The 27,762-nt window shown below is 52.9% G+C and overlaps 1 protein-coding gene across 2 annotated transcripts; it reads left to right on the forward strand.

The window, feature by feature from the left end:
* On the forward strand, positions 1-27,021 carry SYNM (synemin). 2 transcript variants are annotated; one of them, XM_045070761.1, is made up of 5 exons: positions 1-926; positions 7,590-7,714; positions 17,978-18,045; positions 20,754-23,203; positions 24,078-27,021. In XM_045070761.1, exons 1-5 carry the CDS (start codon positions 117-119, stop codon positions 24,414-24,416), a joined length of 3,792 nt encoding a protein of 1,263 aa, XP_044926696.1. In that variant the 5' UTR covers positions 1-116; the 3' UTR covers positions 24,417-27,021. The 2 variants fall into 2 exon arrangements, with proteins under 2 accessions (XP_044926696.1, XP_044926697.1); XM_045070762.1 differs by having other exon boundaries at positions 20,754-23,134.
* The last annotated feature ends 741 nt before the right edge of the window (positions 27,022-27,762 follow it).

Genomic DNA, 27,762 nt, shown 5'->3' on the forward strand with positions numbered 1-27,762 from the left:
CTGCCCCAGTCTGCGGGCCTCCCGGATAGCGGCGGGGCCGGAGCGGCTCAGAAGAGGGGACAAGACCAGGGCAGGAGGGAACCGGCCGGCCGCCAGAGCCCCGTACGCCCAGCAAGATGCTGTCCTGGCGGCTGCACACGGGCCCCGAGAAGGCCGAGCTGCAGGAACTCAACGCCCGGCTCTACGACTACGTGTGCCGGGTGCGGGAGCTGGAGCGCGAAAACTTGCTCCTGGAGGAGGAGCTGCGCGGCCGGCGCGGGCAGGAGGGCCTGTGGGCCGAGGGGCAGGCCCGCTTCGCCGAGGAGGCGCGCGGCTTGCGGCAGCAGCTGGACGAGCTGAGCTGGGCCACGGCGCTGGCCGAGGGCGAGCGCGATGCGCTGCGGCGCGAGCTGTGGGAGCTGCAGCGGCTGGGCGAGGAGGAGCGCGCCGCCCGCGGCCGCCTGGACGCCGAGCTGGGCGCCCAGCGGCGCGAGCTGCAGGAGGCGCTGGGCGCGCGCGCCGCCCTCGAGGCGCTGCTGGGCCGGCTGCAGGCCGAGCGCCGCGGCCTGGAAGCGGCCCACGAGCAGGACGTGCGGGAGCTGCGCGCGCGCGCCGCCCGCCTGACCATGAGCTACCGGGTCCGCGCCACCGGCCCCGCCGCGCCCCCGCAGCGCCTGCGGGAGGTGCACGACAGCTACGCGCTGCTGGTGGCCGAGTCGTGGCGGGACACCGTGCAGATGTACGAGGACGAGGTGCGCGAGCTGGAGGAGGCGCTGCGGCGCGGCCAGGAGAGCCGGCGCGAGGCCGAGGAGGAGACGCGGCTGTGCGCGCAGGAGGCGGAGGCGCTGCGGCGCGAGGCGCTGGAGTTGGGGCAGCTTCGCGCGCTGCTGGAGGAAGAGCTGCGGCGGGTGCAGGAGGAGTACGAGCTGCAGGCGGAGGAACGGCAGGTCCGTGCGCGGGGGACGGCCCCACCCCGGGCCCCTACCTGTGTTCAGGGTGGTGGGGGGTGGCGGAGGGCGGCGGGGCTGCCTGGACCCGTCGCATGCGCCCGGGGCGTGGCGCCGCCGGCGGGTGGGGGGCCAGGCCAGAGGGGGTTCGACCGGCCCTGGCAACTTAGCGCTGAAGGGGGGTCCCTCGCTCTGCGTCGGAAGAGGAGCGCGGTTTGTGGATCAGCTAGTGCCGGGTGGTGGGTCCCGGTGGAGAATTCCGTCCCTGTCATCTTGTTAGGTTGTCAGTTTCTTTCGATCTTGCCTTGAGCGGGTGCAAACTGACAAAAGACCCAGGACCCAGCCAGCCCTAGGCTCCCTTTCAGCTTCCCGTGCTTCGCAGACCTAATTCACATAAAAGTCCAACAAGAAGCCCCCTGACTTCCAGAAACGACTTCAGAAGCGACAGCTCTGTTCCTTCTGGGCTAGGTCTCTGTGTTGGGAGGTGTCTCGGCAATGTCAAGTCCCGACCGGCAGCTGTTCAAAATGACAGCCCCTTGGCGGTAGGGCACCCCTGGGGAAAACTTAAATCATCGCGTAAAACGGTTATTTTGCCAGAGTGATTTCCCAGTAGGAGGCGGCCGGTTTGGCTCTCTGAGCCTTGCCTTGTGCGTTCTTGGGAAGGGCTGCCGCCTTCATGCAGGCAAGAGGTCCTTCGGGTATGTTTTTCTCGAAGTCTCCCCAGCAGATATCAGATCTCTGGGTAGTGGAAAAGTTGTGGAAAGGGGCTGCTCCCTGTGGCAGGATGTGATATAAACAGTTACTATTTCAGAGAAGCAAAGCCCCAACGGACACTGAGGGGGGGGGGTGACACCTGTGCGGGTTATTGTCCCAGTTGGGTACTAAGATGGGACCTGGTCCTGCCTCCTGGAGGCCAGAATTGAAAATATCCCCAAATCATACCATCAGTAGTTCTCAGGACAACAGTTTAAAACAACACCCACAAAAATTCAGAAATATTTTAAGGGGATAATTTGTAGCTTAGGGTTAAAGATTTGTGGTAGAGGGATTGTGTGTGTGTGTGTGTGTGTGTGTGTTTAAATGCAGGAGTAAAGGGAACACAGAGGACTGTGGGGATGTGACAGGTGTCCACAAAGAATCAGCGAATATCTATCGACTGCTCCTAGGTCTTGAGCACTGCCTTGGGTTTTCAGTATTCAAAAAGCTGGCGTCTAGATGGGAAATCCTATAAAGCAGTGCAATACGAAATTGTTTGGAATGTAATCTTGTGGAATGTGGGTTTTGCTGGGCCTCTGCCTCATAGTTTTCAAAAGCATTCTCCTCACCATTCCCTTGCAGTGGGAGCTCCTTGGCTCATTTCTGCTTGGGATACGCTGTCTGAATCGGGGAGGGGCCCACCTGCGAAGTGCCTTCTCCGGGATCCTGGGGTGGGGTGTGTGTGTGTGTGTGTGTGTGTGTGTGTGTAACTAGACTCAGCAGTCTGTCTGGTGATTCCTCTCTCATTGGAATTTGAATCTTTGCCCTAAAAATAGGGAGCAAGGAATGTCGACGGGACTTTGTTGTTGTTGTTGTTGTTTTTTCCACTTCCAATCTGTATGTTTCATCGCACTGAATATGCCCTTATCCATAGCTCAGATCTTTCCCCAGTTAGCTTTAAAGCCAGCGAATTTCAAATTGCATCTTTAAGATTCAACATCAAACCATTAGCATTTTTTCCCCGAAGATTTTATTTACTTATCTGACCTAGAGAGAGAGAGAGAGAGAGAGAATACAAGCAGCGGGAGTGGGAGAGGGAGAAGCAGCCCGATGCAGGGCTCAGTCCCAGGGCCCCAGGATCATGACCTGAGCTGAAGAGCAGATGTTAATGACTGAGCCACCCAAGCATCCCCCATCAGTATTTTTTTTTAAGGGTAAAAATACTAGGGATTTTGTTAAAGAGTATCTGTGATTTAACACCAAGCCCTCGATTTTTTTCACATTCTATAGAAGATCGGTCTGGGGAGACTGAAAACAATAAAACTGGGTTTAACTAATCTACTGTAGTGAATGTTTCATTACTAAGAGTTTTTATCAAGTGCTTCTGGCATGCCAGATACCCCAGGAACCAGGCCCTTGATATCTACCTATTCACTCTTAGTACTCTTCCCGATCTTATGAGGTAGATTCCAGTAGGAGCCCCATTTCACAGATGATGAAACTGAGGCACGTATGTTCTCTTCAGGTGCCAGTGTCTGAGCCACTAACCCCAGATCCAACATTTCCTCTCTTCTCTGATCCATCAAAGAGAAATATTAAGCCAGCATTCTGCCTTCATAGAAGAATGGTAATTATTCTTCCTAAGGGCTGGCCCAGAGGTGCCCATCAGTCTGAAACCTTAAAACACTTTCTGATCCTTCCAGCCGGCTGTCAGTATAGTTTTCGTGGCAGATCTGTTTCATTCATTTACTTTTTGCCTACGCTGTGGTTTAGTGGGAACCCTCCCCTCAGTGCCCACTATCTCCCTGCCTTGGGGCCTCTTCTGTGGCCCAAGAGAACCGGACACTGGCTGGAGCTCTCTTTCTGGGAAAAGCGGTTCTTCCCCAAAGGCCTGTGTATTGGGCCCCGCACCCCAGATCTGCCAGAGAGAATTTTGCTGAACTGACATCCAAGCCCCTAGCATTTTGTATACGGTTGTGATCCCCTAAAGCCTGAGTAATTCACCCTGTCTCCCAGCTCATTGGAAGAAGCTTTGGACAAAAACTCAGGAAAAAAAAAACACACCTCGACATTTTTGGTTGAGGCTCCACCCCTCTGCCCCACCCCTCCGCCCCCCCTTACCCCTATAAACGCTGAGATTTTTGCTTATGAGACTGAGCTCTTAACCTTTTGAGGCTGACTAGAAAAGGCTTCCAAATCCCCAAAACGTGACCAAATGAGAAATTTCTTTTGACCGGAAGGGGGTGGGGTTAGCTGCCCCACCTGGGCCTGAATTCTGGCTCTGCCCCGGGTTGTGTCTCTGTTCCCCCATTTGTGGAACAGCGGTAATAAAAACGGCTCCCAGGGTGCCCACGCTGGGTTCATTCGTTCATCCGACCACGACAGAGCACGTCGTGGGCCGAGCCTGGGTCTTGAGTGCCTGGGATATAGCCTGAACGAAACAAAACAGAGAAGAAAGTCCCTCGTCTTTGAAGGTCTTGAGGTGGAAACAGTGCAGGGTGTCCTGGAGGTGGGTGTGGCCAGGCGGGGGGCGGGGGAGGGGGGGGAGTGGCCTCTACGAGGACTTGGGCTTTGGCTCTGAGCAGCATGGGTGATACTGAGGAGAGGTGAATGGTGACCGGCTATATCTGAATGTCCTTGCTCTGGGGCTTGTGTGGGACAAGAGTTGGGAGCAGGGAGAACTCTTTAGGGGACCTCTGTACTAATCAAGGCAGGAGGTGCTGGAGGTTTGGACCAGGGGCAGCCACGAGGAGCTGAGAGGAAGCTGTTCTCTGAGGTCAAAGCCCAGCAAGGCCTGCAGGTGGGTTGGAGGCAGTGGAAGAGAGGGGGGACATCTAGTCGACTCTAGAACTTGTTGCCTGAACCACTGGGGGTGTGGAGGAAGGAGTGCTCGTTGCTGAAGGGGGTTGGGAGCAGGAGATGTGGCCCATTTGGGTGGGAGATCAGAGTTCACTCTGAGATGCCTCTTAGATGTCAGCCTCGTACTGAGAGATACCCTCCCGAGTCTGGAGTTGAGCATATTATCTGGACTAGAGCTAAAAACAAATAAAATTTTTTAAAAATGTAGCCTTCTATTAACGCTCGTTATTCCAAATGCATTTAGTTTTGATGTGTCAGGGAGGTCGTCCCAGTATCTAAATTCACTCGAGCTCCACCAGTCAGGATTCTGAGTGACCGTGACATTCGCAGGCTCTTCCTGTTTTGTCCATGGGACTAGCTCAGCTGAGAGCAGCTCCCGCTGGGGGAGGAGAAGGAGTTTTCTTCGGACCTGCCCAGCAGCACGCTGTCCCTGGTACGGACCTCCATTGCATCATCACCCGTGATGCCATCCGGAAGTTCCCGAAATAGCAACTCAAAAAGGTGACCTCTCTCCCCAGCTTTTATACCGTTAGGTGGGGGACTGCTCTTGCTTGGTTAGAATCAGCAGTGCTGGGTGTCCTGCTCCAGCGCCTCTGGTTCGAAAACTTCTGGCAAAGTCAATGCCACGCCGAAGCTTGCTTCAACCAGCAGGATCAGTTACACAGTCTCTATGGAGACTGGCGCCAAAAGGTCTTATTTACGTTCCCGCTTCCAAAAGCCAAGTCATTTTCCTTTGACAGTTTTGGGAGAGTTGAATCACACGGAAATGTGGTTGGAACTATACTTATTTTAACTACAACACAGTTTGGGTTTCTGTGCCCCCCCCTCCTGTTTTGTGGGGGTGCAGATCTATTCTGTGCCCTCTGGGAAGAGAGAGAATCTTTGTGCCTACCTGTGGTTTCGCATGGCGGGGGGATTCTGACCTCCTCAGGATGTTCATGGATAGAGAACCTAGTGTTTGTGATAACTTAACAGTTTAACAATAATTGAAGTTCTCTTTAAAGAAAAAGATCAGTACTGATTTCCAAGTTTTGATATTCAGGTTTCATCTCCTGCAGTGAAAAGGTGTAATATTGGGATGTTTACAGCATGTCTTACACTCTAATCTTAGACCTGGGATTATACTCCCTCTAAAATGGGGGGGGGGGTGTAGGGTTTTAACACCAAAACTTGGCAGAAGAATGTTTAAATATCACGGCTAAATTTTGGCAGCCCTGTCACTTTAGTCAAGACTGGAATGGTCTGCTTTAGGCAAGCCTCACTATCTACTTACATGCCAGTTTTGGAGAATATTAATGTAGATCTACCCTGGGATACTAGCTAGAGGTTCTTAAATCAACTCCTCAGCTTTCAAACCTAAATGCTTTGGTTTTTAGTGTGCTTTATGTACACAAAGAGAACCTAGCAACAATCATTAGCGGGTACAGAACTCTCAGGGAGGTAGGATTATTTACATGCTGATCATGCATCGTTTAAAGTAGTGGATCCAGCGTGAGATCTTAATTTGTCGGTTTTTGCTGATCTTACATTTTTACTGCGGACCTTCAGCATATCACCTGGTGCCTTTGCTGGAGGGATTACAAGGGGGAGTAGAAACAGATCCCCTCTCCCGACTGTCTTTTTTGAATTCCCCAAAGATCAATGTCTAAAAATGTAGCCAGTTTAGTTAACTGTCTTCAGAAATAAGGCTGTTTTCCATTACCAACCAGAAGTTAAAGAATATGGACTCATTTCAGTGTTTAAATATTTGCTCAGTTAATTATTCCCCAGAGCAACTCCGAAGTGTCGAAACGAAACCGTAAAATGGTACAGACGAAGCCGCTGTGTTTACAAGCTCAAAGACAGTGTCGATTTAAAATAGCATGTTTTTAAGGAGGCAACACGCATTATTGTGATCATTTCAAGTGCAGTTCACTGATTGTGTACAGGGTGACTTGTAGGGGATGAGCGCTTTTCTAGAGGTGGGGGATGCGCAAGAGAGCCGGCCATGCCCTGCAGTGTCTCCCAGCTGGTGGGAGGGACAGAGGGGTAGATGTAATTAGCCAGGTGTGAGTGGACGTGCCCTAAGGGCTGTGAGCATGATAGGAGCACGTGGGAGGGAGAGCTCATTAGTGATGTCTTCTGAGCACAGTCAAGAAAGAGTCACATCCGGGTCCACGTTGATATTTATGCCCTGAGGATCTTCTGTCTCACCAGGGCAGCTTTTCTGGGTGAAACAAAGAGCTCGGTGGGAGAACCTGCTTAGTGTTGGGGGAAATTATGTGTCTGGGGGGAAATTGTGTTTCAAATTGGTGGGGCTTCCGTTTCAGATACTGTGAAAGCCCCGTGTTGTGGTCTGGGCTCTCTTTGAAGAGGATCCCCTTAGACCGATTGGCGGTGTTGACTTTCCTAAGCAGCCGGATAATGTTGGAAAGACAAAGATGCTTTCAGGAACTTCTAAGCATTCGTTCTCACTAGAGAGTGGGAACAGAGCAGTCAGTCCCCTGTCAAAATCACCCCTATGTAATAATAATAATTTAAAAAAACTACTTTTTAAACATTTTTTAAATTTTTTAATAAACATATAATGTATTATTAGCCCCAGGGGTACAGGTGTGTGAATCGTCGGGCTTACACATTTCACGGCACTCACCATAGCACATACCCTCCCCAATGTCCATACCCCCACCCCCCTCTCCCTATGGCCCTCCCCGCTGACCCCCCCTCAGTTTGTTTTGTGACATTAAGAGTCTCTTATGGTTTGTCTCCCTCCTGATCCCATCTTGTTTCATTTATTCTTTTCCTGCCCCCCAAGCCCCCCACATTGAATCTCCACTTCCTCATATCAGGGAGATCATATGATAATTGTCTTTCTCCGATTGACTTATTTCGCTGAGCATGATACCCTCTAGTTCCATCCACGTCGTCGCAAATGGCAAGATTTCATTTCTTTAAAAAAAAACTTCCATGGGGAAGACAAACTGTATTTAAGATCACCCTTAGAATGACTGCGTCTTTCATAAGCCTAGAGACTTTTTTTTTCCTTTTTGCATCCTGATCTGTTGGTACCTTCAGTTTGACTCAGGAGAACTCAAGCCCTCCCATCTAAAAGCCCTTTGTTCTCTTTAGAGAGTGATAGCCTGCCTGGAGGATGAGAAGGCAGCCCTCACCTTGGCCATGGCTGACCGGCTGCGGGACTACCAGGAGCTCGTGCAGGTGAAGACCGGCCTCAGCCTGGAGGTGGCCACGTACCGGTAAGGATGCTGCTTGGGTGAAATCCCCCATAGCCTCTGGAGTCCCTGGGGCCACGTGATGATCAGACAGCAGACCCCTGGCATGGCCAGGCGAGTACTGGGCCAAAATGGGAGGAGGATGGGTGCCACACTTAGACCGCCAAGCAGATGCCTCCTCCCTCCCCGTGATGGGGCTCATAGAACTCGTGCCCTTGCCTGGGGTGTGTGTGTCCTGGGCACGAGGCAAGAGGCTCACACCTGTCAACTCCTTGGATCCTAGGAATTAGGTACAGCATTTATAGGGGGAGAAGTGAGGGAGCTAGAAAGTGGAGGACTCAGACCCAAAAAGTCTACTTCCAAGTGCCCATCACACTGTGGCTTCAAATCCCAGGGCTCTGACTCAACTCCCCATGGGTTTGGCCTCGAGGCACTGCTCTTCTCCTGGAAGATGAGTGTGGTCCTCTAGGCAGCCGGCTTTCTTAAAATGATGACTTGAATTGGGGGTGAGCATTCTGGAAGAAACAGTCTCAAAGCCCTCAAAGGGGACAGATGGGGGCTGGGCGGAGAACACAGTCTGGAAAGCGATGCTTCTCCTTGGCTCTCCCCTTCCTGCCCCCGGGGGGTAAGAGGTCGGTTGGGGTGATGTCCTGTGTTTCCTGCAGATTCCATGCTCAGTGAGGACTGGTGAAGGGGGCAGATCTCAGGCACTTACAGCAGAAGGACTTTTGAGATACCCAGGTTTCCCACTTGGAAGGACAGTACCAGCCACTAACATTCTCGAGCCTTTACTGCCTGTGGGACACAGCGCAAGTGCTTTGCGGCTGCTCACTGCCCGCAGTACTGTCTCTGGTGGGTGGAAACCACTCGCCCCTTTTGCAGGTGAGGGCAGGGGGGGCCTGGAGACCAGGGACCCAGACTGGTGAGAGATCTGTGCCTTACCCACCAAGTCATATGAAGTGGACACAATGCCCCCTTCATTCCCAGGGGACATCAGAGCATGAATCAGCCGTGGCTGGGACTGAGCTCTGGAAAGCCTGCCTCTCCGCGAGTGAGAAGATGCAGTGGTAAATGCCATCCTCTGACGTCATCACTGCTAACAAATGGGGGGCATTAAAACCTGGAGAGGCTAAGAAGGGATTAAGGTCCACTCCCTTGGTGGGAGGCAGAGCCTGGACAGAGCCCAGGCACATTTCAGCACTCCCTGTGGGCTGCCTGATCATGACTTTGCTCTCCTAACAGCCAAGTGGCCTGGGTTAAGAGAGCATGTCTGGCTGGGGTGTGCAGGTAGTCCGCCTTGCAGCCCTGGGCTAGCCCCACCGTGCATTGTCTGGAAGAATTGCCTTAGTCAGCCTGTCACCAGGGCCCTTCTGACTGTCAGGGCAGTCCTTGGCCTCAGCCCGATGCAAGGGGCAAGGCCTGCCTAGGATACAGCAGCTCTTGGAAGAGCCCCAGCTGGTCAGAGAGGTAGGCAAGCCACTGGGGGCTCTGCCGGGTCCCTGCTCTGAGCACCGTGATGTGGCTGCATCCTGCGGAGGGGAGGGGGCTCAGGACACAGAGAGAGGGCAGAGGAGGCCCAGACAGCCCGTCCTTCTCAAGGGCCATCTCTCACAGTCTCCTTGGAAATCTCATGGGATGGAAAATCACAAAATTAAATCAAGCTGGGTCAGGTGATCCGAATTACTAATAAGGAAAACTTCAAAACAGGCTTCATTTGGTGGGGAAGGAAGTATTAATCAGGACTGACTGAAGCCCTTCACAGACTGCCTCAAGCCAACAAAGGCATTTATTCCCCGCTTGATGGAAAAAGTCCCTAGTTGCAGGCACAGTAGGTCTGGGTGTGGTCAACAGTGACTGTCCCTGCTGCTTTCCCTGGGCTCTCCCTTCTTAGCTTCTCAGCTCTGCCCACACTGTGGCAGGATGGGCTCCAGCCAGCTCCTGGCTCTGTCCTTCTGGTCTTGCCCCCCTGGTCAGCGGAAGGGACTCTTTGCTCATCCATCTCAGCTAAACTCCTGGGCCCTGCAATCTGGCTCCACTGGGCGATGTGCCTGTCCCTGTCCTTGGTCGGGGGAAAAAGTACTCTGGAACTTAGAAGGGCCCACTGTCCTGTGAGCTACATGGAGTGACTCTGGGGTGGGAGGTGCCCCAAACTGGCACTGTCCTAGAGCAAATGTGGGGTTATCCCAGCAGACCCACAGCTGTGCCTGTGTTAGGTGACATCAACGTCGCGTGACTCTTTTCTGTACAGAGGCAGTTGGATCTTCCTTGTCATAATAGTTCCATAGGTTGGATTTGGAGACTTTCATCTTGTGCTTTGTCCTTCTGGGATTCGAGCCCTTTCTTTCCTTGCTCTGTCCTGCCCCTCGTTCTCTGTCAGAGAAGTCAGAGGGCCTGTCGGCGTCTTGCCCGAGCATCTAGCACCCGACTTTTTGGTAGTTGTTCACAACCTAGCTTTTTTCAAGGGCATCGACAGGGAGCTTTTTTCAAGGGCATTGACGGGGAGCCTTTGTGCTCACGTCGGCAGCCTGATTGTCGGCGGAGACAGAGTTTATGGCCTCTGTCTGTTTCTGGCATTGCTCTAACCCAATTAGGGATTGACTTGGCTTCCTCCTCGGAATTTAGAAGGCCACAGTACTTTCAGGGAAGAGGGTGATTGATTTCACTGTCTGTCTTTCTGACGTCCAAGTTTGTACAGGGGAAATGAGGAGCCCGGCCCTGCCTAGCCGCAGATCCCAAGCCCAGGGTTCAGAACGGCTGCCTGCCTCCCTGCCTCCCAGTGCTCAGGGCATCTGGGAGATGCCCACAGACCGAAAAGATATACGGGCAGTGGAACATAACCCATTTCTTTGTACGAGCCGAGCGCCTAGCATTTTTGTCACTGCCTTGTGTCCTGCAGAGAAGCCCTTGGCATCTCTTATGTGACTCTTCCTATATTTTGTCCTGCTGCCCCAATTCTGAGAACAGGGATGAACATGCGTATTTGTGTCAGTGCCCTTTTGTTCTTCTGAACCCTTCACAGGTGCCTGCTTGATCTTTATAACCCTCGTCTTTGAGGGAGTTCACCTTTCTTCCACACCTCCCCCAGGGAGGGCAGCAGGGACCGTCAGCCTCTTGGGGACCACGGCCCAGGGCCCCGCGCAGTGTGACTCCTCACCAGCCCTGTCCAGAGGGGTCAAGGGTGGCTGATGGTGGATGGCTAACGGTGTGGCTGGCACAGCTTCCCGCTCCTGACCGAGATCGGGTGGATTTGCCCCAGGTTTTCCCTGCAGTGGCCCATCCCCCGTGGCTGCGGAGTTGATGTCGGTGTGTTGACTTAGCATCTCACCTAGAAGCCAAGCGGCTGAGGAGCCTGCGAGCTGGAAGCCCAGACCTGTACAGCTGGGACTTGTCAGCTCTGCTGGGGCCAGTTCTCAAGTGTCACACGCATTCCCGAACCCAGATATGGGCCCTTTCCGGTTGGCCTTCCCAGTGAATAAGAAACACTGATAACAGAATAGTGTCATTTATAACTAAATGTAGACATAGGGTTTGCAAGTAAAGACGCAATTCAGTAAAATAACAAAATTCGAACAAAGTGAACCCCAGTGTCTAAGGCTGGAGGACATCCTCAAACCTAGTAGGCCAGTCACTGACCCGGGAAGACACTGGTGCCTTGTTCGGCAGGTGAGTGTGAGAACGAGCCCTCTCCTCCCGCACTACAGGGGACAACGGGTGGTAACCTGATGGCCGAGGCACCAGGGGGAGTACAGGAGAAGATGGGCCCCCCACCAGGGGCCAGGGCTCGCCCATCCGCTTGTCCCCAGTGAAGTTACATGGGGCTAGAGGGGCTTGTGCACCACATACATAGTCACAAGGCCTCCTGGGGCATGAGTGTTTATTACACCAGCCGCCGAGCACTGAGGGGAGTGTGGTTCCCAGCCTCATCTGTACCTGGGGGTCTGCTGGTGAACCTGCTAAAGCATCGTCCCCTGGGCCCATTCCTGAATATTCCGATCTGCTTGGCACGGGAAGGGCCCAGGCTTTGTCCAGCGCGGCCAGGGTAGAGAACCACGGCTGCGGGCCCTCGCCGCTCCAGGGGCCATGGACTGACAGCATCGGCATCGTCTGGCTTCCCAAGCTGGTGGGAAATGCAGACTCTCAGGCCCATTCCAGACCCTCTGGTCAAAGCCAAGCTCCTGACAAGATCCCCGGTGACTTAAGGTGTCCCCCACTGTCACCAGAGCAGCGCAGGAGCATCCCGAAGGCACTGAGCCAGTTTCACAGTGGCCTAGAGGCAGGTGAATGATGGGCAGGCCGAGTGGTGTGCAGGGAGCCGTGGCGGGGGATGGTGGGCGAGGCCTGTAGTGCGGGCTTCCAGAAGATCACGTCGGGGAGCACTACCAGGCAGAGGGGCCGTCTGGGTGAGAACCCAAGGACTGAGCTAGTGTGGCATCTGTGGCCACTGCCAGGCATTTGGGCTTCTGGGGCAGGCGTGCTTTTGGGGGCCTGGCCTGAAGGGCTGTGTTTGAAGAATGGGCAAGAGCCACGGTTGTGAGGCCGTGTTCTATAAGCAGGGCCTGTGCTCTCTGGCTGCTCCAGGGACGCTGGTGGGCAGGGCGCCACGCCAGCTCAGAGGAGCCCACAAACCTACAGAACAGAGTGGGGGTTGGCATTGAGGGTCAGGTGCTGTGGACAAAACCACATGGACCTAAGTCCCTCCCCACCGCACACCATTAGAAACAATGCCTTGTAAGACACACGAGTACCAGATTTCTGGGGGGGAGAAGGGAGTTGTGAGAATCTGGGAAGGCTTCAGGAGGGAGGTGAGCTTGATCGGGGTCCTGAAGGATGGTGGGGATTTGAACAGACGTGCAGGACAAGGGGCTGTTGGGGAGTCAGGGGTGCACGTGGGGAGGGACCGGTCCACTCAGGTCCTACAGACCGTTTACTGGGTCAGATAAAGACAGTTCAGAGGCGAGACTGAGAGCTTCCAGCCGAGGTTGGCAGGAAGAGATTTTCAAAAGAGGTGAGATTTGAGTTGGCCTCGAAGGGTTGGGAAAATAAGCATTGAGAAGTGGATGGGCAGGGAGAGACTCGGGAAGGAGCTCCAGGTGGGGGAGTCCGATCGGAAAACACGGGGAGGAAGGAGAGTGCGAGGCGGGTGAGGGAGGCAGAGGCCTGGGACAGGAGGCCACTGAGGTGGATTTTCTGTGGCGGTAGGAGGGCGGGGGGCAGGGGGGAGGCTGCTCGCCGCTGGCCGCTGGCACGCAGGAGGACTGGGCACAGGGAAGCCTCAGGGGTCCCTACAGTCACTGGAGATTCAGGTGAAAGGAGCTGACAGGGTGGTCAGGCCAAGGGAGCCTCCGCGAAGGCTGACCAAGGGCCTGGAGCCTGGCTGGGAGAAGGGCTGGGAACAGACTGGGCAGCTCCCGGCTGGAACCCTGGGAGAAGATGGCCACTTCTCACATGCTCTGGCAGACCAGACCACCAGAGGCCAGCCCTCTCCATGAAGCAGCTGCTCCCCCAGGAATAAACCGAGTCCCAAACCCACAAAACTGCGGGCTCTGAAAACCGAGTACGTAAGAGGCCCGTCCTGGCTTTCAGAATGGGGGACAGATAGGCCTTCTCCCTCAAAATTTAAGAGAGCCTTTTTTTTTTTTAAGGTTTTGGGGCTCACATACATAAGAGGTTTTCTAAATGTCACCTGAAAGAATGGAAAGCAGAGCCAGACCATTTTTCAAAAGAAAAATACTGAAGGGAGTCTTGGCTGGCCAGATATGAAAATGGAATGCAAAGATTTGCTGCCTGGGCGCTTTCGGGCACAGTCCTTTTAAAAGGTTAGGTCAGGGGGCGCCTGGGTGGCTCAGTTGTTAAGCATCTGCCTTTGGCTAGGGTCCTGATTCCAGAGTCCTGGAATCCAGCCCCATGTCGGGCTCCCTCTGCAGGAAGCCTGCTTCTCCCTCTCCCTCTGCTTGTGTTTCCTCTCTCACTGTGTGTGTGTGTCTCTCTCTGGAAAATAAATAAATAAGTAAAAATCTATAAAAATAAATAAAAGGTTAGGTCGGACACAACGATGTCAAAACACCCGGTCTTTGTGTGTCTGTACAGCAGGGACGTAGGCGCTTCCTGTTTTCTCTTACACTGGCCGGGAGAAGAAACAGTGTTTCAACTGGAGGAAATACATACTCCATCTCGATCTGGATCACTCATAAAGCAGTAGAGATGATGCTTACTGCTGGCAATTTCCCTGTTGTAATGATATTTCCGGCCCCTGTGTTATTGTGTAATAATAATGAATGAATAATGAAATAATGACTAATGAGAAGGGGCTCACCTACCCCCTCTCATGCACCTGTTTGAAGGAAAATGGTTCTTTGGAATTTCTCCAGTGCTTGGAGAACTCCATTTTGTTTTGTTAAATTAAGTCCCGCTCTCTTGAAAACTTAGAACCATGTGTGTGTTAACACGGAGACTTAGCTGGTTATTAGGCAAAATGCTTGAAATTAATAAAATCTCGTAGTTTCGAGGAGAGGCGGCTGAGAGGAGTAACCCATACACGTGGCTGTTAGCTCTCCCCACATCACTGCAGAAACGAGTTGCTCTCTGTCCACCAGGATTTTAGGTTTTCCATCATCTCTTCTCCTCAACTGAAAGTCCGCTTTCTTCTCAGGTCCGTAGAAGATGATGATCACGATGACTGTGACCATTGATTGAGCCCCTATTCCGTGACAGCCTTTGTTGCGAGAACTTTCTAGAAGAGCCACCACCACACACCTGTGAATGCTGCCTATTTCAGCAGTGAGGAAACTGAGGCACAGAGGGTTTAAGTGACTTGCCCAAGGTCTCAGTACTAGGAAGCGGCAGGCGCGGGATTTGGAACCAGGCAAACTTCCTCACTCGGGAAGTTTCTCCATCAACCACTCCCAGTGCTGCTTTTCTCTGTTTTATTAGTAATCTAGGTCTGTCTATCATTTGATTTATTTTTTTTTCAGTCTCTAGAACTGATGGATGCATTTGGATATGTGGTTTAGAGCTGAGCACAGAGGAAGGACCAGAAGCAGCATGGCCTCGGTATTATCTCCCATTATCTGCCTGTGGTGTGGGGCAGGACCTTTCCAATTCGGATGGCGATGCTTGTCCTCTCTCCCTGCTTCCCCCTTCTGTACCCAGCCCTGCTCCAGTCAAGGTGGCAGGGGGTTCCCCACCCTCGCGAGAGCTGGGAGGCTGGGGAGGCCGTTCTGAGGCTTCTCCCAGCTCCCATTCCCTTTTCCTCCCACCACTCCCCACCTGTGGTTGTCCAGGAAGCACTTTGTGATCCATCCCATTTGGCTGCACTGACCTGCCTTCTGGAAACATCCTCCAACTGTCCCTCTTTTGTCCACATTTCTCGGGGACAGGGCGTGCCTTGTGCCCCCAGGGCAGAATAACAGCAAACACGCCCTGAAATTCCATTAGGATAATCTATCCTGGACAGAGAGCCCCAGCCTACCCTGGGCTCCGCTCAGATGACCAGTGGGGTCTATTAGGGCCTGGAGCCTGGCCAGAGGCCACATTATAGCTCACTTACGCACTATGGAGCAGTCTTGGACACCTTAATGAGGCCGGGGACTTGGTTTTCCCACACGTGTTTGCTTATCCTGCTTCAGAGGCCGCCAAGCTGTCGGACTGTATGAAACGTTCCCTAATAGCTCGTGATTCAGGGGGTTGGCATTTCACACAGTCACCACGGCTTGGAGGCCGTTTTCCGCCAGTGCTCTCAAAATAACCAGGGAATGCTCTACCCTTTTCTTAAAGTTGCATGAGTCTGTTCCTTAAAAATGTGCCCTTTGGAGCTTTTGAGGAAATTTCTGGCATCTCCTGAGCGATTTCGTCTGTGCCTCTGTCCTCTTAGTCCTGGTGGAGGGCAGGATGTCATGTGTGGCATGAGAGGCGTCTGCTAATTAAGGTGTGAATTAAACGACGGGTGCCTCGACGGTGCCCAGAAGGCCGTGTGCCAGGTGCTGGGGTGGGGAAGGAGACCCACGCCCTTGCCCTCTAGGAGCCAGCCCTGCACAGTAGGACTGGGCTCCTGTCCAGGAGAAGTTTCATAGGCTCTGAAGAGCCCCGGAGGGGTGTTTGGATGCAAGTCACCAAAAGATGTTGAATGTGCTTGTGTTAATATAGTCCAGGGGGTCCGGCCACAGGATTTGTTCTTTTGAAAGTTTGTACACAATGCCATTGTCCTGGGCTTGGCAGGGGTGCCCAGGCTGCCAGGGTCCCAGTAGACTCTCCATCCTGGGGAAGGAGCTGGGTGCCTTTAGCCAAGATGCTGTCCCTGCCTGGCAGTCCTCTAACCCCAGAGCCGGATGCTTATCATTGGCTCTGCGTGGGGGCTGCTAGAAGTGCTTCTGGGGTGGCCGAGGGGAGGGTCCGAGCCATGCTAGGTGTCCAGTCTTAGCCAGGCCTGGTGACCAGCACATGACCTCACATATGCTGGGGTGGGAGAGACTGGCGGCCACTCCCAGGTAACCAGCGTGTCCTGGTCAGGGTCCTGGACTCCGTTGAAACTGGATGGTGGTTTGGATTTCCCCTGAAAGAGGAGCAAAAGCATTCCTCTTTGAGAGATGAGGGAAGCTAGGGCCCCCAGCCCCCTGCCCTGCCCTGTCACTGAGTTCTCTGCTGACCTGGTCTCGTCACAGGTGTTTGTGTCCTGGCCGGGGCAGCTGGAGGAGGCAGAAGCCCTGTGATCCCCAAGCTTCCCGCCCAGCAGGTGGAGGGAAGACCTCAAGTGGAACTTGGCCTTCCTACCAAGCCCTGCCCCCAGCGCTGTGGCCAGTCGCCTCTCCGGCCCTCAGCCTCCGGCGCAGACCCTTAGAGTCCGACTGCTCCCCTCACCTTCCCCTTATTATGCACAGACGGCAGAATTTTCTCGGCAATGGAGGCTATTTGTATTCCTGGAACCTAAAACGCTGGGTCAGGAGGGTGTGGGATTAATGTGTTGGTGTCGGGTTTCCTGGCTTTGGCGCCAACTGGAAGGGCTGGGGCTGTATAAAGCCCCTGCCCCTAGTCTTCCAGAACGTCCACCTGTGTGCACCTCAGCCCCCGCTTCCGTGGTGGGCCCACCCATGGACCCCTCGAGTGGAGTCCCACTCTTGGCTTTTCCCCGCGGGGCGGGCCCTCCCTGGCTGCTCTCTACCTGCCTGTGGGGTCCTCGCCCTCGCGGGAATCCCCGCGTCTGAATCAGCGGGAATGGAACTTGGCACTGGTTTGCCCGAACCGCCGAGTCCCCGCTTGGATCTGGCGGCCCTGCCCTGTCTCAGTGCCCAGCTCTCCATGGTTACCGCTATTTCCGAGTGGGCCCTGCTTCTGGCTGCCCTTTGCCATATGTGGTGTACTCCTTGGAACCGAAGGTAGTGACGACTTCCCACGTTGCTCTAGCGACCGAACAACTGTTGTGCCCGCAGCAGCCGGCGTCCTAGGGGTCTCTCCGTGTGACGGGCCTCCGCTGCTGACCGGGGCTGAGCTGTCCCAGCCCGCCGGCCCCTGTACTCTGTCCCCGGGGCTCTCGGTTGTGCATGGGAATGACAGCTTCAGGGGGAGTCTGCAGTTTCAGACTTCTAGATGAGGCCGAAGGGCTCACCCAGTCAAGTGCCCTTTGCTGTTTTGTTAAAGGAGATAAGGGGATGCTTCTGTGGGTGCCCCAAGGCTCCTTGGAGTGGTGCTGGTGGGGGTCTACCACTCTGCCTTTTCCTTGTCTACCTGACTGCTTTCCATTTCTCTCCTTCCCCAGAGCTCCAAGATGTCCCCAGAGAACCCAGCATGAAAACCACACATGCCCTCTGCTGCCTTATTTACAAACAGATGGCATCCTTGCTCTGCTCCTAGTCAGCCCCCCAACCTGGGACTCCAGGAGGACCCCAGTGGGGGGTTGTAATTGGCCTGGGGTGACCTGCCATGTGTGGGCCCCTCCCTGCTTCCCAGATGAGCCAGACAGACCGCTGACCGCCAGACAGACCCTCCTTGGTCCTCACCAGTCTACCTCCTCCTTCCCCTCATCCTGGCCTTAGAAGGGGTTTCCAGAAGGGCTTGCCTCTCCAAAACTTCCGTAGCCCTCACCACTTGTTCTTTTCATCGCTCTGTCCAGCCAGGCCTGCCAGCGGGCTTTGCGCCCCTCCGGTGCTGTATCTTCAGACACGAGTCCTAAAACACAAGGCACTGTGGCACTGTGGTCACTGGCCAAGTACTACGTACCGTGACTTATAGCAGCACATCTCACTCTTCTGTTTCCTGATGAGTTTTGTTGTTTTCTTTTTTAAATTATTTTTACAGAGCCTTACTGGAAGGTGAGAGCAATCCAGAGATAATCTTGACTGAGTGCATTGAAAACATACCACAAGGTAAAAATAGAAGAAAAGCCAATTATTTAATTTTGGGACGTTTTCCGTCTGAACAGTTTCATTCTGTTAAATGGTTAAATTGGAAAGCATCATTTGCCTGGAAGAACTGGGGTTAGACAGGATTTTTTTTTTTTTTCAGGTGAACGTTATTCATCCCTCTGTCAAGTATCAAATAGATTTTATTTAACGGGTCTTGTGGTTTAAGTAAGAATGTAAACGGGAATGTGTGGGAAAACGCTTAGGAAACTCATTGATTCCTCTGGCCAGTAGGGGAGGGAGGCGAAGGGGCTGGTGGAGACGAGGGGGGGAAGAGGGGGAGATGCTGGGCGGGCGCTTGTGTATCCCACCCTTTGGAGGGACCGCCCTGTGCCCTTTACACACGGAAGACTTACAGCTTTAACACAAGTATAGGGAGGTGTGACTCTGTGAAGCATGGAGTCAACATTCTGGAACTTGCTCCCCCACGAGAGGCAGAGGTGGGAACGGTTACACCATTTGTATTGCCCCGGGTCGGCCTAGGCAGGTCAGGTTGGTGTATGCCACAAGTGTTCTTGGGAGCCCTGAGGTCCGTCTTGATGGAGGCCGGAGGCTGCAGAATAAAGCTCATATTCCTGGTAGCCGCAGAACCCACAGAACAGGGTAGCGTCCGTTAGAAGGACCCTAAGAACCTGTAGAATGACTTTAGGAAAAAGAGAAAAAAAAGCTTTTAATACCCTATGGAACTTAAAGGGCTTTCTGGCCGAGGAAGGACAGATTGAATTACATACAGTACGCTCAGTCTCCGGCTAACTCACCAGGGTTTCAGTCTCCCTGACTGTTACCATATTCAAAATCGTGGCACTTTGGGAATGCACGTCTTTGGTACTTGAATCCAAAGAACATTTGGTTAACTGCCAATCTGGATAGATGGCAGATTTCAACAAACAAACAAACAAAAAACACTCTCCATCTTTATTTTTCAAAATTTGCAGCCCTCTTAGGCACTTCACAGCTTTCAAAGGTCACTGGGTTGAGAACCACGGTTTTGGTTCCAGGTATCTGTGTCTGGTTCGGATTTGGTCGTAGACAGCATCCAACAAGTTTGCCTTCTGATTTTGCCAGTAAGGTTGACAAAAGCCAAAGATACTGTTCACCCGATTTCAAGGTTTACTTAGCTTCATTTTGTACTTGAGGGTACATAAGTCTTCACTTAGCTGGGAGAGAGGAGAAAAGGGGTAGGGCCAGACTGGGGGGGGGGACCAACAGTTTAGGGCTAGGGCTTGATGGATCTCTGCTGAGCTGTGGTCACCGGTCTAGGAAGAGCTCAGCAGGAGGGCTCCAGGGAGCCTCTGTTTCATTCCTTGATTGTTTTGTCAAGCTTTTTAAAGGATACAGAGACAGTATTTGTAAACTAAACTTAGTCTGGCCGTTACAGATTATGCCAAAAGCAAGGAGGGTTAGAAGAAAGAGGACAGGCGATGACATCTTTCATGAAGCTTTGAGCTTCCAGATCATTCTCTGTCCTGTATGATATACATACCCATTAACTATTCACTGAGTACACGTACAGATGTGTTCCTACATAGGAATTTCTCAGTGCTTATGGAGACGCTTATGTTTCTCCTGTAATATGGTCTAGAATAATCCTGGCCACTTGCCCACAAGGTGATAAAACCTGAAGCCAGTCTGTCATCTTCCATATTTCTCCGTGGACCTTAATTAAAAACCAGATGCTTCCTGTGCTTTTCTAGGGGTTCATCTTCTGGAGCATCTCTGTTCAGGATTAGTATGTTGATTTGAAAGGAGGAATCTTCATAGAAAATGTCCTGGCCTGGCTTCTCTCCTGTGTCCTGGGATCTGTCCTCCAGGGGCCCCTGCCCTTGGCTGCCATGACAGGGACACCAAGCTGGGGGAGTCGCTCTCCTGACTCAGCCAGATGGGGTGTGGCAGGCACCAGGGGGCGCTCTCCGGGCACCTCCGAACTACCAGCTGCCACTCTGAGGAACGGGTCCCCTAGTGGTGGAGTTTGGACACGCCCAGGGTAGCACCCTCTGTGGGTGACCCCAAGCCAGGCAGGGAGCCCCGCGGTTGGCCTCCCACACCCAGGATTCTGACATTAAAACAGACCGTAGTGCTGGTGCCTAGTCGGCTTCAGGCTCTTTCTCCCTATCAGATGAAAAGTTTGTAAAAATAGAAGGGTAAAAGTAGAAGTCAGGGAGCCTTCGGAAGAGTTAAATTCTGCAGGACTTGTTGGCCCAACGTGGAAACCAACGGCAAATAAGAACCCATGGGATGGTGGAGGGACAATGCTGGCTGGTCCTTAGTAATCCTGCACTAAAGCTCTAATCCGCTGAAACGTGTCTCAGAAACTTAGGTCAACAAAGTCAAAATGAATGTTTCCAAATTACCATGACATTGTGACATTTCAGTCCTGGAAACAGGCACCCCGGGCCTCTCTGCTGCATGTACCGTGCTCTGCGATCACGGCTTTGATACGTGTGTGAAGATTCATGACGTTTTCAGACCGGTAACCGGAGAAAGGTATTGGTTTGAAGCACGTGTCGTGCTGTGTTTTATTGTAACAGGATTTTTAAAACCACCAGAAAAAATGATTTGGGGACCGAGAGTCTCTCATTTAGAACGCCCGTTTTGCCGTGACCGTACACTTTTATGATGGCACTACGGGGTTTGAGATGAAAGAACGTAACAATCCCTGTCCTTTTCTGCAGAGCTCAGGAGCACGTCCTATCGATACGCCAGCTCGGTGTTACACAGGGAAAACGAGAGGAATCGGTTTGCAAGGCAGAAAGCACCCGCAGCCAACTTCAGCCACAGCCCGACGCGGCGCCCTCACCTGCTGGCACAGCCCACCATTGGGAGTGCAGCCAGAAGAGGCCTCCTGGGTTCAGAATATTCTTCCCGGACCACCACCCAGCAGGAAACAACTTACGAAAAAACTTCCAGCTCACATGAGAAAATCTCCAAGAGTCCAACCAACTTCAGAACTTTCTCTTCAACACACAGTCTTTTAAGAAATACTGAAGCTCCGGTGAAAACATTCCCTGAGAGGCCGAGAACCCCGGTTCCACAGGACACCTCCGCCCGTGCGGCCCGAGAGTCTGCTGTGGCCTCCAAGTCCTACCGAGAACCCCGGGGTGACGTGTCCACAGGTTCTTTCCAAAGCACTTGGTCGAGTGAGAGGACCATCGCTGTGACAAAGACAGAAGGTGACGCCACGAAGGAACAAGACAGAAACAGGCCAGGAACCGTCCAGAAAAAGTGGGAAGAGAAGATGTTTGATTCCAAAGAGAGGGCTTCAGAGGAGAGAAACCTAAGGTGGGAAGAGCTGACAAAGTTAGATAAAGAAGCAAGAATGAGAGAAAGCCAGCAACTGAGGGAAAAGGGGAGAGGGAGGGAGTCGGCGCAGGAGAAAAGCGTGAGAGAGAGAGAGGTACCCATCAGTCTAGGAGTCTCCCGCGAGAGCTCGCCACAGGTGGCCCCAAAAGCTTTCCAGACGCCCCCACGGGAGGACACTCGTGACGGTACCGGGAGAGGCGTGGAAACCCGGGAGGCCCGGTTCAGGCTGGGCCCCGGCGACACCGCCAGCTCGCCGAAGGGCGAGTCCACGACCGAAACCGTGGCAGAACACATCGTGTCCAGCATCCTGAAGCAATTCACCCAGTCTCCAGAGGCGGAGGCGTCTGCTGATGCTTTTCCAGACACAAAGGTCACTTACGTGGACAGGAAAGAGCTTCCCGGTGACGGGACAACAAAGACCGAGATCGTCGTGGAGTCGAGACTGACGGAGGAGGTCGATGTGTCAGACGAAGCCGGCCTGGACTACCTCCTGAGCAAGGACATTCAGGAGGTGGACCCGAAGGGAAAGGCGGCCGGGAAGATGGTCGGAGACATCGTCAACCTGGCTCTGAAAGGAAGAGAGGGCAGGGCGAGGGTCGTCAACGTGGAGATCGTCGAGGAGCCCATGAGCTACGTCAGTGGCGAGAAGGCAGAGGAGTTTTCCACCCCGTTCGAAGTGGAGGAGGTGGACGATGTGTCTCCGGGCTCCAAGGGGCTTGTTGAGGAGGAAGAAGGTTATAGAGGAGCAGACGTCACGTTCGCAGGAAACCAGCGTAAGAAGACCGGGTGGCCCCATGAGAGTGTGACCCACGTCGAAGAAGTCACGGAGGCGGGCGACTCGGAAGGGGGAGAGCAGAGTTACTTTGTGTCTACGCCTGATGAGCACCCTGGGGGGCAGGACAGGGACGAGGGCTCCGTGTATGGGCAGATCCACATTGAAGAAGAGTCCACCATCCGGTATTCTTGGCAAGATGAGATTGTGCCCGGGTCTCGGAGAAGAACCAAGAGGGAAGATGGGTCGGGAGAGACAGTTGTGAAACCACCAGACGTCTGGGAAGCTCCACCGGAGGAGGACGCGGGTCCTAGTCACTGGAAAGAACAAACTAGAAGTGGTGAATTCCATGCTGAACCCACAGTCATCGAGAAGGAGATTAAGATACCACACGAGATCCATATGTCCATCAAGGGGGCCTTCAAGGAGCCCCGACACCAGCTGGTGGAAGTGATCGGGCAGCTGGAGGAGAACCTTCCAGAGCGCGTGAAGGAAGAGCTGTCGGCCCTCACCAGAGAGGGTCAGGGTGGGCCCGGGAACATGTCCGTTGACGTCAAGAAAGTGCATACCTCTGGTGGGAGGGCCGTGACCTTGGTTGCCGAAGTGAACCTCTCAAAAACCGTGGACGCCAATCAGTTGGATCTGGAGGAGCTGAGCAAAGATGAAGCCGGGGAGATCGAGAAGGTTGTGGAGTCGGTGGTACAAGACAGTCTGGCCAGGCAGCACAGCCCGGGCCCCGGGAGCCCAGACAGGGAGAGCGTGGCGGAGGCCCCGGGGGCCGGCCTCCGCTTCAGGCGCTGGGCCACGCAGGAGCTGTACCGCCCCCACGGTGAGGAGGACGAGGCCGGCCGGGCCTCCCCCAGCACAGAGCCGGTCACGTCCCAGGGGCCCGTGTCGGCCACCGTGGAAGTCACCAGCCCGAGGGCCTTCGCCCAGTCACACGTGCTCGAGGATGTGAGCCGGTCTGTGAGGCGCGTTCAGGTAGGCCCCGCAGGCATCTGGAGAACTAAGCACGTCTCCCACGAGGGACCCACTGCACAGGTGGTGGAGGTAAGTGGAGAAGGTGACCTAAGTCAGGCAGCCAGCTCGGCCGGCACCACCTGATCTTGGAGGCACCTCACCTTGGGTCCTCATCAAAGTCAAGTCTTCCTCCCAGGATCTGTCCCTGCCTCAGGAGTTGGGCGAGGGGGTGTGCACAGGAGAGCCTGGCCCCATGGAGCTTTCCATAGACACAGAGAGGCACAGTGTGTTTGGCTCCAAACAGTCTCACGCTGAAAGGGAAGTTATTTTTCAGGCCCCATTTCTAAGGGTGGGGAAGGGCAGTGATTATCTTCAAACTGAGACTCTGCGGATCCCCAGACTTCCGTAAGGCCCCTTCAGGTTGGCCCTAGAAGGGGGTTCCGTGAGCAAATCTAGGTCACAGCCCTCAGACAAAAGGGGGTTGGGTGTCACAGAAGCTTGGTCAGGGAAAGGCAGATGCATTGGGCAGGTCAAAATCAGGTCTCGGGGACACCCAGCCGCTGAGCAGATCGTCCCCCTGCCCAGAGCACTTAGCAAATGGCACAGCAGTGCCCACAGACAAGGCTCGGTAGACGGGAGCCAGGCTGCCCATAGGTACTCTGTGCATGGTGAGATCCTGGTGACCAGAGAGGATGCCTCCCAAGGCCTGGTTCCCAGTTGCCTCAGGATGCCACTGTGGGAGACGCATTAGGGGCAGAAGAGGCCTGGGGCGTTAGCAGGTACACTGGGCTGGGTCCCGCAGCATCCAGAACCTCCACAAACAGTGGTCTTCCAAGGACCTGTGTCTGAAACCCTTGCACCTGCTGGCTCAGTGGGCTCCCCCGAGCAAGGCAAATTAGCAGACAGCCACAGAGTGCTAAGGCGGGTGGCGCTGGGGCCCAAAGACACCCCGTTTCCCTTTCAGGTGGACGTGAGTAACATAGAAGTGACCCCCCGCTGGACACGAGAGACCACAGTCATCTTCCCCGTGGGGACAGAAGCATCCGCACATGGCACCCCTGACCCTGGTGCCTGGAGAGATGGGGGCAGCGGGAAGGCCTGGGTGGCTGACGGGAGCTTTCAGGGCTCTGCTGGGGACGGACACCAAGTCCCCGGGGAAAAGGGCAAGGAGCAGGCTGAGTTTGACAAAACGGTGCAGCTACAGAGGATGGTAGACCAGAGGTCGGTGATTTCGGATGAAAAGAAAGTGGCCCTCCTCTATCTAGACGATCAGGAGGAGGACAGTGAGGGACACTGGTTTTGATCAATATTTCCTTTTCAGTGGTGTTTGGTAACATGGCAACACACAGAGGCCTTTACTAATTAGAAGGAGGGAGGCTCACTCTTTATGAAGATGCCCCCTTTTTCTTTCGCCAGAGTGCTCCGGGCGATGTCAATTTACATTGTCATCTGTGAAGGTTTCAAATTAATTCACGCCTTAAAAGGCGTTGGAATTTTATTTTTGAGTTGGAACTTTGACAGAAATATTTTTTATCATTTTAGTCTTCAAAGTTCCTTTTCCTGGAGTTTTCTCTCCACTCCTAGAGGCAGTTTCTACCAGTTCTGCTCCTGGTCACAGAAATGCCTCACGTCTGTATAAAATCATAATTAACTATCCATAGGTCAGATGCCTATACGGTGACAAAATCCAAGTAATATATTTATGAGTCAATCTTATTTGCATGTGCTCATATGAAGTAATAAGACTAGCATCGGAAAGAAAAAATGTATGCATTTTTCTAAGTCTTCTCGAAAAGAAATCCTAGGAAGGAAGTAGCTTGCTTCCATTAAGGAAAAAAAAAAAAGGCTCTAAATGATTTTTATCTTTAGGAAAAAGTTAAAATCACTTTAAGACATGAATGAATTGCTTTCTATATGCAGAGCTTTATAAAAAAAAAAAATATAGTGTTTTATTTATGGAGAGGATGGCCTCAGCCTAATGTGGTATTTCAAGTCCCTAATATACCTGCTATGTTTGCACAGGTCCCAGAACCCTGCATTGGGCCTGTGTGTGCAGGGTAAATGATCCTTGGAACTAGCTTCGGGTACTTTCTTGCAGCACTAGGTGGTTAAGTAGTACATGGTCTAAATAGCCTTTTTTGTTACAACCCAAGTTCTGGAGCTTCTCTGCACCTTAGCCCTAAGCACCTACACATTGAATTTCCCTGGTGGGAGGCAGATCCCAAACACCATAAAGAGACCATTGATTCTCGGACAAGAACTTGGCTTCCCATATGGTCATGCAGTGACCCCGGGAGCACAGAGTGGATGGTGCCCCCCAAACAAGCCCTTTGAGCCCACCGTGGAAAGGTCCGAGGTCTTTGTGAACTCAGAGCCTGGGGGATGGAGAACAAGCACTGACCTCGAGGAAGTTTTTGAGCTTTTAACAGAAATCGTTACCATTGGGGTCGTTTGCTCAGGGGAGAGAATACTAACGTTGAAGAGAAGATGATGTTTGGGGGGAAGGAGCTGGGCCTCCATCTGGCTGTCCGGCACTGAAGCATCCAGGAGGGGCCCCTGGAGGAAGGCAAAGGCCCTACCCACCCCGGGCCATAGGATGCCGACCTTCAAGTCTATATCGCAGAGTTTAAGATACTAGAGGGAGGGTGCTTTTATTTTACATAAGGGCATTACTTTTAAGGCTTCCATCTGCAAAGGTCTGGCCTCACGCAAAGATAGTATCTCTCACAGCATAGCATTATTTTAATCCAAGCTTGTTCCTGGCATATCAAGTTGAAGCTGTATTTCCTCTAACACAGAAGCTAGAACTGTGGGTAGTGAGCTGAGGAATAACGATTCGAAGTGACAGCAGCCTCAAGTGGGTTATGGTGATGGGGGTGGTGGTTATGGTACGAGGAGTTGGCGGGGGGGGGTGTCACACAGTGTGGCTCTGTGGCCCCCAAGACCTCCATCTCCTCAGCCCCCAGAAATGGCAACAGCCGACAGTCCAGGGAGAGCGTATTTTCTTAATAAGTGGAGGTAGGAGACAGCAAAGCTTTCAGGATGATCTGACAAACACCGAATACGGGGGTAGACAAAGTTGACTTGCCCATTTGAACCGTTACTGTCGGCCAGATGAGCTAGTACCTGTCACAAACTGGTCCAGAGGCGACAGCTTTGCAAACAGAGGCTCCTTATTTCTAGTACAGAGATGGGCTGATTTTGTTAGCAGTAGTAGGTGATGGTGTCTGTAGAAGTAGAAAGGTATAGAAATCACCTTGATTTGTTGGTCAAAGGGACAGCCTATGGGTTTGATGTCCATACAGACTGAAGATGGGGAGAGTCTCTTCTGTGAGTCAGAGTGGGCTCAGTTTGATGGCCCTCCCCCGCCTTGTGATCTGGTAAATGCGTACTAAGGAGGACAAATGATTCCTATCACGACCCGCCTCTATTTGGAAAATATCCGAGGCCTTCATTTATATCCCCATGTTAGAACACGCATCTGCCGGGAGGGCTCGCGGATGCAGACTCCCGAGAGCAGGGCAGGCCTCCACGCTGTGCAGATCAGCCCCACAGCTCCGGGTCCTTTAAAACCAGTCACTCTGGAGGCAACAGAAATCAGCTCTGGGGGAGGGACAGAACCAGTATTTACCGTTGTGGACACAGAACAGTATTAAGAGATTGCTTTTCACCCTCCCGCGGGCGGTTGCGATATTGTATGGTTTCGGATGTATATTGAGGATGGAATCATCGAAAAAGCTGATCTTTCTAAGCTCCTGTTCCCTACAGAGGGAGATGTCACAAGAATGTATAAAAATAAAAATTGGAGGGAAAAAACAAACCCCACCTTGTTCCTGGAGAGAATGAATGTTTTCTAGTAGCTATTTTTGTGGTTTCTATGTAAACTTGAATTAAAATATATGTGTTTACATGCATGGTTTTTTTTTTTTTTTTTTTTTTTTTAAGTAGTGGTACAGATTCACTGGGGAGACTCTGTCTGAGAAGGTCCAGTCCCTTACCTGAATTAGAACTTGGCATTGTTCACACAGAACTAGAAAGCATGGCAGACAGAGCAAAACCCAGATGGCTTGTATCCAAATACAGACGGACAGTCTGTGGTAAGAATGTGGTCGTCCCAGCCTGGAAGGCTAGTGCCGTAGGGTGACCACCATCCCACTGTTGCCTGGGATGGAGGTGTCTCCCAGGACATAGGACATTCAGTGCTAAAACCAGGACAGCCCGAGGCACACCAGCATGGTTGGTTCACCCAGTGAACCCAGTGTAGACTGGAGAGGTTAGTAAATCATGGCTGTTTCTTAGATGCTTGAAAAACTTGCAACTGTTTGAGACACAGAAGAGTTTTTAGATACACTTACCTGTGTATAACTTTTTACCACGAAGACCACAAATATCTATAGTCTTCCTCTCCTGCTGAAGTTAACACATTTAATAGACAAGAGATGTTTGGGCGGGCCATTCCTAAATTCATTCTTTCCTGGGGTAGGGATGCTATTATTTAAAACGCATTTTAGTTTCTATGACCCCAAGACTTTATCCTCCAAGAAAGGCAGAAAGGAAGAAGTCCCGTAAGAATTCACTGTTTTTTCCCCCAGAAGCCCAGCGTGGACTCCTGTGTGCCCGGGCTGCGGCCACAGCATAGACTGGGAGGC

Source organism: Mustela putorius, unplaced genomic scaffold, assembly GCF_011764305.1.
Source record: "Mustela putorius furo isolate JIRA1106 unplaced genomic scaffold, ASM1176430v1.1 tig00003972_pilon_pilon_pilon, whole genome shotgun sequence".
Taxonomy (NCBI): Eukaryota; Metazoa; Chordata; class Mammalia; order Carnivora; family Mustelidae; genus Mustela; species Mustela putorius.